This window comes from Dendrobates tinctorius, unplaced genomic scaffold (genome assembly GCF_039654945.1).
Source record: "Dendrobates tinctorius isolate UK_male_01 unplaced genomic scaffold, ASM3965494v1 ptg000035l, whole genome shotgun sequence".
NCBI classification, from domain to species: Eukaryota; Metazoa; Chordata; class Amphibia; order Anura; family Dendrobatidae; genus Dendrobates; species Dendrobates tinctorius.
The window spans coordinates 50,204,641-50,215,025 of record NW_027361703.1 but is presented as its reverse complement, the minus strand read 5'-3'; the positions used below and the strand labels follow the sequence as shown (position 1 = coordinate 50,215,025).

The 10,385-nt window shown below is 44.5% G+C and overlaps 1 protein-coding gene across 1 annotated transcript; it reads right to left on the bottom strand.

The window, feature by feature from the left end:
- Positions 1-8,428: 8,428 nt before the first annotated feature.
- On the bottom strand, positions 8,429-8,929 carry LOC141087589 (uncharacterized). Its single transcript, XM_073573185.1, has one exon. The coding sequence runs from the start codon at positions 8,927-8,929 to the stop codon at positions 8,429-8,431; it is 501 nt and encodes a 166-aa protein (XP_073429286.1).
- Between the last annotated feature and the right edge of the window lie 1,456 nt (positions 8,930-10,385).

Genomic DNA, 10,385 nt, shown 5'->3' with positions numbered 1-10,385 from the left:
ATACCGAGGAGGAGAAGGTGTTTAATATATTAGCTTTTTCCTCATCATCTACAACCATTCTTCATCACAATTTTTTAAGGGTCCTACACTTTAACTTATTATTTTTTTTTACTATTGATATACAGTAGTTGAAGAACAGTTTGGGATTAGCTTTACTCTCCTTAGCAATGTGCTTCTCTGTTTCCTTTTTGGCAGCTTTAATTAGTGTTTTAATTAAAGTATTTTTCTCCCTATAGTTTTTTAGAGCATAAATGGTGCCATCCTAATTTAGTAGTTTAAATGCTTTCTTTTTGCAGCTAATTGCCCCTCTTACTTCTTTGTTTAGCCACATTGGGTTTTTCCTATTTGTTGTCCTTTTATTCCCACAAGGTATAAACCGCTTACAGTGTCTATTTAGGATGTTTTTAAACATTTCCGATTTATTATCTGTATTCTTATTTCATTTTCCCAGTCAACCATCTCTAAGCTGGACAAACTTTGCCTTTCTAGAGTTCAGTGTTTTTGTGACTCCCTGACAAGTCCCCCTAGCGAAAGACAAGCGAAACTGCACAATATTGTGGTTGCTAATTCCTAGATGCCCGACGACCTGCAGATCTGTTGTTCTGTCAGGTCTATTAGGTAGTATTAGGTCTAAAAGTGCTGCTCCTCTGGTTGGATTCTGTACCAATTGTGAAAGATAATTTTTCTTGGTTATTAGCAGAAACCTGTTGTCTTTATGGGTTTCGCAGGTCTCTGTTTCCCAGTTAATATCCGGTTAGTTAAAGTCCCCCATAACAAGGATCTCATTATGGGTTGCAGCTTCATCTATTTTGCTTAGTAGTAGACTTTCCATGATTTCTGTTATATTTGGGGTTTGCAACAGACCCCAATGAGAATTTTGTTATTATTTTTCCCTCCATGTATTTCGACCCATATGGACTCGACATCCTCATTCCCTTTGCTAATATCATCCCTTAAAGTGGACTTTAGACAAGACTTTACATAAAGACAAACCCCTCCTCCTCTCCGATTTTTATGATCCTTTCTAAACAGACTGTAACCCTGTAAGTTAACTGCCCAGTCATAGCTTTAATCTAACCATGTCTCGGTTATTCCCACTATGTCATAGTTATCTGTAGATATTTCAGCTTCTAGTTCTTCCATCTTGTTTGTCAGGCTTCTGGCATTTGCGAGCATGCAGTTTAGAAGATTTTGTTTTGTTCCAATCTCCTCCCTGTGGGTTGTGTCTCTCTGTTCTGTATAGTGTGTGGGTTGTCTGTTGTGTGTCAGTGTGTGTTGTTTGTGGGTTGTGTCTCTGTTTGACTGTGTGTTGATTGATTTAGGAGAACAAATTATGCACTGTGTGTCTGCGTGTGAGTGGGTTATGTGTCTATGTGAATTGTGTCTGTGTGTGTTTGTGTGGGGGTTGTGTCTGTGTCTGGGTTGTGTCTGTGTGTGGGTTGTGTGTCTGTGTGTGGATTGTATCTCTATGTGTTTGTGTGTGAGTAGTGTGTGGGTGGGTTGTGTCTGTGAGTGTGTGAGTTGTGTCTGTGTCTGGGTTGGGTCTGTGTGTGGGTTGTGTCTCTCTGTGTGTTTGTGTGTGAGTTGTATGTGTGTGTGGGAGTTGTGTCTGTGTTTGGGTTATGGTTGTGTCTGAGTGTGGGTTGTGTGTGTGGGTTGTGTCTCTGTCTTTGTGTGTAGGTTGTGTCTCTATGTGTTGTGTGGGTTGTGTCTGTGGTGTTTGTGTCTGTGTGGTGTGGGTTGTGTGTTTCAGTGTGGGTTGTGTCTTTTTGTGGTTTTTGTCTGTGGTGCGTCTGCATGTGTGGGGGTTTGTGTCTATGTGTGTGGATTGTGTCTCTCTCTGTGTTTGTGTATGGATTGTGTCTCTCTGTGTTGTGGGTTGTATCTCTGTGTGTGGTGTGTGGGTTGTCTGTTGTGTGTTGAGTGAGTTGTGTGCATGGGTTGTGTCTCTGTGTTGACTGTGTGTGGATTGTGTCTGTGTGTTTCTGCATGTGAGTGAGTTATGTGTCTGTGTGTGGGTTGTGTCTCTGTGTGTGTGTGGATTGTGCCTGTGTGTGTGTGGGTTGTGTCTCCGTGTGTGGGGGGAGTTATGTCTGTGTGTAGGGGGGCTGTGTCTGTTTGTGTGTTTAGATATGCCCTACATGCATGATCTGTGTATATGATGTGTACCTGCTGTGCATCTGTTATATAGCTTTTGTGTACTAAGGACATGTATGATGTGTGTGTCTGTGTGACTGTATGATGTGTATGTAATGAGCATGTGTTGTCCAGTATATGTGTGCTGTATACAAGTATATAATGTAGTTTAACCCCTTAACCACATTTGACGTTCATATACGTCAAAGGTTGTATTCTTGCCTTTGATAAAATCTTGCACACTGGAAATATACTACGTATATGAAGGACTATGGGGGGTGCATTATACTATATGAAGTACTATGGGGGTGCATGATGTTATGTGGAACACTATGGATGGTGCATTATAATATATGGAGGACTAAGGGGGTGAATTGTAATATATGGAGGTCTATATGAAGCCAATTATACTATATAGAAGTAATTATATTTATAGGGCTCTGTGGGGGGCATGATAATACTTGAAGGGCTATGAGGAAGCCTTTATATTTTTGGAGGGCTGTGTTGGGGACCATTATACTATACGTAGGTCCTTTATACTGTACGGAGGGCTGTATGGGGCTCACAGTTGGGGAACATACTGTGGCGGGATAGTTGAGGGGGTATAGTGAGATCATCATATTGTGCATGTGGAGGAATCACTGTGGGGGGTCATAGTGTTTGTGGGGTACATTTGTTGGCATCATACTTTATTGGGGCAATGAAAGAGGAATCTTAGGCCTTCAATAGGAGGAAAATTACTTTGTAAAGGCAGCAAAGTTGTGAGATATGTACCGATGTGACCCAGACATTTTTTTTTTGGGGGGAGCAATAAGATCTTTGTATGCCCTGGTGCATGATGCATTGTCCCTTTCACATATGTCTCTGCTGCAGGACTGATTGTCCATAACTTACACACCACATCCAATGCTGCCCCTCGGTACATACAGGCATTAAGCCACGTTTCTCCTGAGCATCAGTTGCGCTCGTTCCCCTTCCTGCTCTCACATCCCTTACTCAACCCAATTGGAAGGCCCCTGCTATTACCTCTGGACAGCCCTGTGTGTGGTGCTTGTAATTGGCAATGGGTGGTCTGTTGAGGAAGATGCACCATTTTACCAGGTCAGTGCAGTGGTGGCTTGTTGATGCTCAGACTGCAGGTTGTTGCATGTGGTGTGTGGACGGTGCTGCATGGTGGACATTAGTGCCAGGCAGAAGTCACATAGGAGATGCCCTGAGTTTTGTAGGCGTGTGCCAGAGATAATAGGTTGGCAATCAGTGTCTACCTCCTGTGCGATAAGGATGCAGGACTGTGTCTACCTACAGGACCACAGCTCTGCCAGCCATCATTGTGTATCTGTATGCTTGTGCCAAGCCTGCCATTGCCATTAATGAGCCTTGTTTTTGATTCTTTTGTGAGGTTCTTGTATGTGTGTGTGTGATGGCACTGACATCCTTGTATTTGGACATTTTATTTTCTATTTCTCTATATTAAAATGTCCACTATTGTCCACTCATTTTGACAGGATAGATATAAATCTGTATGAACCAGATTTAGTCCTACAGATTTTAAAAATTTTTCTATGGGGGGCGCCATTCTGCACTTCACCTCAGGCAGCACAGAGGCTAGGTTCACCCTTGTTCTGTCTCAGCTGTGCAAGTTCTTTATCTGCTTGTTGGAGTTGCACCCAGTCATCCCAAGAACGGTCCAGCACCCGTTCTCCAGACGCCTCTCAGATCTGTCCCTTCGCCTCCATCCATTCTCTCAAAGTGCTCATTGTGTCAGCCCCGGCCTTAGGCATTCCAAATTATGACCAGCCATTTTTCTAGTTTTGCACAGAGCAGGGAGAACATGCTACTGCAGTACTGACACAGCAACATGGAGGGAAACAGAGACCAATAGCTTACTATTCAGCACAATTAGACCCAGTGATCAGAGGGTCACCTACGTGTGTCTGTGCGGTAGGAGCATCCGCACTACTAATACTAGGAAAGAATTGAGAAACTGGTTCTGAGCAGAAAAAGTAAATTAATGTGCATGCAAAATGTAATTGCATATGAACACATGACCTTTACACAGAGAAAAACAAAAACAAAACACAAAACAAAAATCCTGGAATAAAAAGTAAAAAAATATATTGCAAAAATTGCAGGAAGGTAGTAATAATAGTAATAATAAGGGTATTTAGTTAACATAATTTTGATCAAAATAATGTAGAAGCCATTCCTAATACTAGGAAAGGCATGTGAGATCACACTGACGTTTCCTTTGACAATCTATTCCCCTCGTGACATCCATGCCATACTCGTACAAGTTCAACCAAAACATCTCTCTATGGCCAGACAGCTCCGACTTGAGTGTGCTCTACTAATTCCTGAGTATGACACCCTCATGAGATGTAACGTTCTGAATCCAGCCACAGTCCTGCCTGTGGTATCAGAAAAGGGGGAATTGGTGACTGTATTAGGAAGTGAGGAAGGATACTTGAACATGACTGCATAGAACTGATGAGTAAGGAGACAATTGGTTTTGCACACGTTCATGGTAAAAAAAAAAAAAAAAACCCTGTTCCTAATGCAGATTTTGAGTTTTTTGCAGATGGTTCCAGATACCACCAGGATGGACTATTCTACACTGGATATGCAGTAGTATCCTCACATGAGGTAATCCAAGCTGAACCACTCCCTCCTCAAATGTTGGCGCAGGAGGCAGAGTTGAAGGCACTCACTGAGGCGTGTAGAGCCGCTGCAGGTAAAGTCGCTAATATTTTCACAGATTCGAAGCCCATTAAAAATGCAGAGCTGGTGAAACAATTGATGGAGGCATTGATGTTACCAGTCCAGGTTGGCATTGTCAAGGTAAAAGCACACACAAAGGTGACTCCGTGGAGGTAGAGGGCAACAGAAGGGCGAACGAGACTGCTAAAGTAGCACAAGGCGGCCTAGAGAGAGCAGTGGACGGTGGCGGGGAGTCAGCGTATTCCAGCCCCATTGGGTCTAGATGTCCTGAAATCCCTCCGGCAAAAGGCTGCCCAAACAGAGAAGGTACACCAGGGGAGACTGGGAGCTGAGCTGAACTCAAATGGAGTATGGGATAATAAGGATAAATTGTGCCCACCAAAGTCCCTGTTCCCAATCATGGCGCAAGCAGCACATGGCCCCACTCACACCTCAAAAAGTCACATGTGTGTCATGGTAGATGCCTTCTGGATCGCTCCTGGTTTCAGTTACGCAGCTGCGAAACTTGTACAATCATGCCTCATCTGTGCACAGCACAACCCAGGTAAAACAGTAAAAGTCCCTAAGAAAGCGACACCTAGGCCTCTCTACCCGTTTCAGAGACTGCAGATTGACGACATACAGCTACCACGGTAGGAGTGTATGCAAATGTCCTAGTATGTGTAGATCTCTTCTCTGGTTGGCCGGAAGCCTATCAGGTAAAATGTGCAAATGCTAAAACGACTGCAGACAAACTAATGAAAGAACTGATCTGCAGGTATGGTGTCCCAGAAACCACAGAAACAGATAGGGGTACACACTTCACGGGAGAAATAATGAGGGAAGTCATGCAGGCCCTGGGTGTACAGCAAGCATTTCATACACCATACTTCATAAAAGGTAGCGTGAAAGTGGAAAGACTAAATGGGACACTTAAACTGAAAATTCAAAAGGCCATGGCAGACACAGGAAAGAGCTGGGTAGAGTGCTTGCCTCTTGCACTCTTTCCAGACACACTCCAAATAGAAAGACAGGCTTGTCTCCCTTTCAAGTCTTGTTTGGTAGTGCACCAAAGACTGGTCTGTACTTCCCACAGGTGCTACAAATGCAACACGGTTCTATGACAGCCTACGTCCAGGCCTTGCAGGAAAACCTTAATGTGGTGCATAAACATGTGTTCTCATCCATTCCAGATCCTAATGCCAATGCAGATGTGCATCAGCTGAATCCAGGTAATTTGGTGGTTATACGCAGACACGTGAGAAGGAGCCTGGACCCACGATTTGACGGCCCCTTCCAAGTCCAGCTGACCACATCCACCTCAGTAAAACTTGAGAGAAAACCCACCTGGATCCACGCCAGTCCCTGCAAGAAGGTCCTTTCACCAGCAGAATGACTGTACTCCTCATCACCTTGCTGGCAGTGACAGGGTTACTGCACTCTACAGAGACACAAGGATAAACTCTTAAATGCTGACTGGGACAGCAAACTTATTCAGCATCATGCTCTTCTTATAAAGGACATGGAAGGGCAGAAATCGAAAGACTGTTGGATCTGTACACACAGCCCAGTATCTGCGAGGACCATGCCGTACTTAGCCTTACCTCTGGAGCCATGGGAGGTATTAACCCCACACTGCATACACAATGAGACTTGAACTCAATCTAGATTTTGGGGAAAAGATGTGCCCCGTGATATATCTGCCTCATTGGCTATAATCGGATGTAAAGCATCTACAAGTAAAATAATAAGGAAAGATAGGGGTAAATGTACATCTGGTATAAGTGGAAAACAAATGAATAATACTCAGTGTGCCCATAAGCCTATGTCAGGACTTTTGAGTTTATACCAATGTATACAGACCCCTGGTCACGTTTGTGTTCTCCCAGTGTGCCTACAGGTGGGTGAGCCCAGACATAAGAGGGGTTTGCACTCTTGCTAAACTGACACCAGCCACTTTCATAGTTCCTCATAGTAAAATAGACACTGCAGCAGTTTCAATTCATACCTTGTATAGAAGGGCTGCAGACAATAAGCCCCGGCCAAATGGAAGGCCGCATCTAGTAGAGATGGGGATAACAAATAAAATATTCAGTAGGATTCTAATATACCCCTTAATAACACAACTGTGGGATAAATTAGTGGAAGCTACTGACTACCTGGATGATCAGATTTTCCAGATTCTTGAAGTTCTTAATGAAACTATTACAATACAGAGACAAGTAATCATAGTTACTAACCAACATACTATAGTACTAGATTACCTGACAGCAAAAGGAGGAGGAATGTGTCAGATAATTGGTCCCACCTGTTGTAATTATATCGACCCTGCTGGCAATCTCCAGATCAGTGACAGTATGGACAAAATAGGTGAACTTAGAGATCAATGGTTAAAACAACACAGTGCAAACAGAGACTCCTGGTGGGGTAACACATTCTCTTTTCTAAATCCAGCAAATTGGTTTAATGGCCTTGCAGGATGGAATGTTGGCATTGTACAGACTTGTATGCAAATTTTGTTTTGCTTATTGTGCTATGTAGCCGTAAAAGCGCTAATATATGTATTACTTAAGCTACTAGATAATGTATGCCTATAAAAAGAATCTAAGGCTGAACCTTCTGTAGTGTATCATAGACCCCAGGTAGCCATTGCTGATGGGGAAAGTGAGTGTCCACACTGAGGGTGGATGGGCGAAGCAGGTAGGAAGTCCCCTTATGGGTACTAGACCCATGAGACAGTAGCTCCTTTGTGGACATCAGCTGACCCTGTGGCAAAGGTTATACCATTTACAAAAGGGGGAAATTGATATAGAAGAGTTAATGGTTTGCTTTATATCCCTTTAATTACCTTTAAGACTTCAAATGCCTTTTGCCTATAATTGCTATGTGTTATTCTTATGTAGACTATTAGTCTCTGTCCTCAAGGAAACTATACTTGTTATCATATTTGTTCTCAATAACATGTTCTGGGTACATTGTAAACAAGGTCCAACCCTGAGGTGATGGTGGGGGCCAAATGAGCTCCATAGAGTCACATATTGTTGTAAATGGTATAAAAATATTGCCTTTTGCTGCATTACGTCAGATAAAGTGATTTGACCACGGCGTGTGTGTTGAGTCTCTTTGTCTCCAAGCGCTTGCAACAGAGGGCGAAACCTGGTAATTCGGACTCACTGGTGATCTGGCATAGCTGACGCTTGGTCAGAACAAAAGCAGCTATGACACTAACAAGGTCCCAAAAACCAGAAATCTCTTCTGCCACCAACTTTTCATCTCAGTCGCATTTGGGCCGCTCATGAGTCACTCTCTAGAGAGCATTAGTGTGCGTGTTTTTGGCCCTGGCCTGGTAAGCGATCTTGTGCCAATATTTCACCATGCAGGCCACCCATTGTTGTTCCAAGGTGCCCAATTTTGCATTTTCCAGGTGGGCTAGGAGATTATTATCTGTGCGCACCAGGACTTTAGACTCCGACAAATACTCTGCAAACCTTTCGGTCATTGCCCACACCAAGGCTAGCAGTTCCAACTTGAAGGAATTGTAATTGCCCAGGTTCCATTCTGAGTCGTGAAGAGACCAACTCACATAGGCTATCACTCACTCCTTTCCTCCCTGCATTTGTGATAGAATGGCCCCCAGACCATGTAGACTTCCATCATTGTGAAGGATGAAGGGCATTGAGAAATCAGCATAGGCGAGTATTGGAGTCTCTGTCAAGGCCATTTTCAAGGCTCTGAAGGCTTCTTCCTGGCTGCTTCCCCATTGAATAGCTAAATTTTTCAAACCAGATGGTACTCCTTTTAGCAGTTCCAATAGCGGATTAGCAAGACAAGTGCAATTCTTCATGACTCTTCGGTAGTACCCGGTAAACCCCAAGAAGGCCCAAACGTCTTTCACCGTTGTCGGGGTGGGCCACTCTTGCACGCCCGCTATCTTCTCACAGCTGCCATCTTCTCCTTCACTGGATACAAAGTGTCCCAAATACTCAATTTTATTGCATAAAAAGTGACATTTTTGGGGCTTCACCTTCAGGCCGTGACTCTGCAGCCAACTTAAAACTTGCTCCAGCCGCCGAAGATATTCTTCAAAGGTGAACATGTAGACGATGATATCATCAAGGTAAATGAATGTTGTTTAAAAATTCAATTCCCTCAATCATCTCTCAATGTCCCTGGAGCATTGGTCAGGCCAAAGGGCATTCTATTAAGCTCAAACAGTCCCATGGGCAGTATGAACGCTGTCTTCAGCCGATTGTGTTCAGCCATGGGCACCTTTCAGTACGCGCTGTCCAGATCCAGAGACGAATAGTACTTCGCCTTTCCTAAGGCAGAGATTTTTCAATTCTGAGCAATGGATAGGTGTCCCCCACTGGACAAGCATTCAGTCATCTGTAATCAGCACAGAAGTGCAGGGTTCCGTCCTATTTTTAGACTAAAACGATGGGAGCTGCCCATGGTCTCTGATTTTTCAGTATGACTTCACTCTGCAGCATGTGAGCCAACATCTCCTTTACTTCTTTAAACATCTGAGGAGGTATCTGTCGACATATCTTTCCCGACATGGTGCAGCACTTTCTGTGGGAATTTCATGGATGATAGCTTCAGTGCACTGGAAATCATCTTCATGGCAGGCAAAGACCTCCTGGTAGCGCTATAACACAGCTTCCACCTGTTGTACCTGTTGAGGTGAGAGTCCTGTCAATTCAGCCTGCACCTGCTCCAAGATCTGATGACCCTCCTTTGTGCTTCCAGATGGGTGCTACAGTATCATTGTAACTGCTAGGGTCAAATGCCAACTGCAAGGCCTCCGGATGCACCAGTTCTTCTGGCATTCCCAGAACCTGAGCCTCTTCACTCTTAAGCGAGAAGGTGAGGCGGTCTTCTCCCAGGTTGACACACCACACTACAACATTAACGTCATGAACTGTGGCCAATGTCTGAGATATGAGAAGTCCTGATCCACCGATGTTGGCTCTATCTGCACCTCCAACCCCTTTGGAAGGCGTACAGGCTCATACTGGCACCATCTGACCAGGTGGTAGAGTAAGTTTAGCAGCTGCGGGAACCATCACTTTTCCTAGAACTTTCTCTTCACTTGACGTTCCCTGAGCCTGGGCAGCTCGAATCAGTTGCTGAAATACCTTTCTTTGGGGAGTTTGTGGGTTCCAACAGTCAAAAAAGGCCACTTGCGGCTCACTGATCAAGAGAGATCTGATTTCTTTCAGTACATTAATCCCGAGAGTCATCACAAGCCCACTGCCGACATACCCTTTTCAGCCTATATCCTTTCCACACACTATATTCTCCATCCACACCACCCCTACAACCAGGAATGGCAACTGGTTGGCTGCCGTCTGTTATGCTGTGAGGCTGGAAACCTCCGGGAGCTGAACCCTCAGTACCGCGACGTCGAACCTCCCCTAGGCGAGCTGACCAGGAGGACCACCCCCTATACAGGGAGTGTTAGGGGCAGACCCAAGGGAGACTATCGCCGCGGAAGCTGATACCCGGGGACAACCCGAGGATGACGTAGGCCGGGGGAGGACTGGAGAACC

Bases quoted from the DNA above. Each gene is read 5' to 3' on its own strand.
- LOC141087589 (XM_073573185.1), bottom strand. From the start codon at position 8,929: ATGTTCACCTTTGAAGAATATCTTCGGCGGCTGGAGCAAGTTTTAAGT.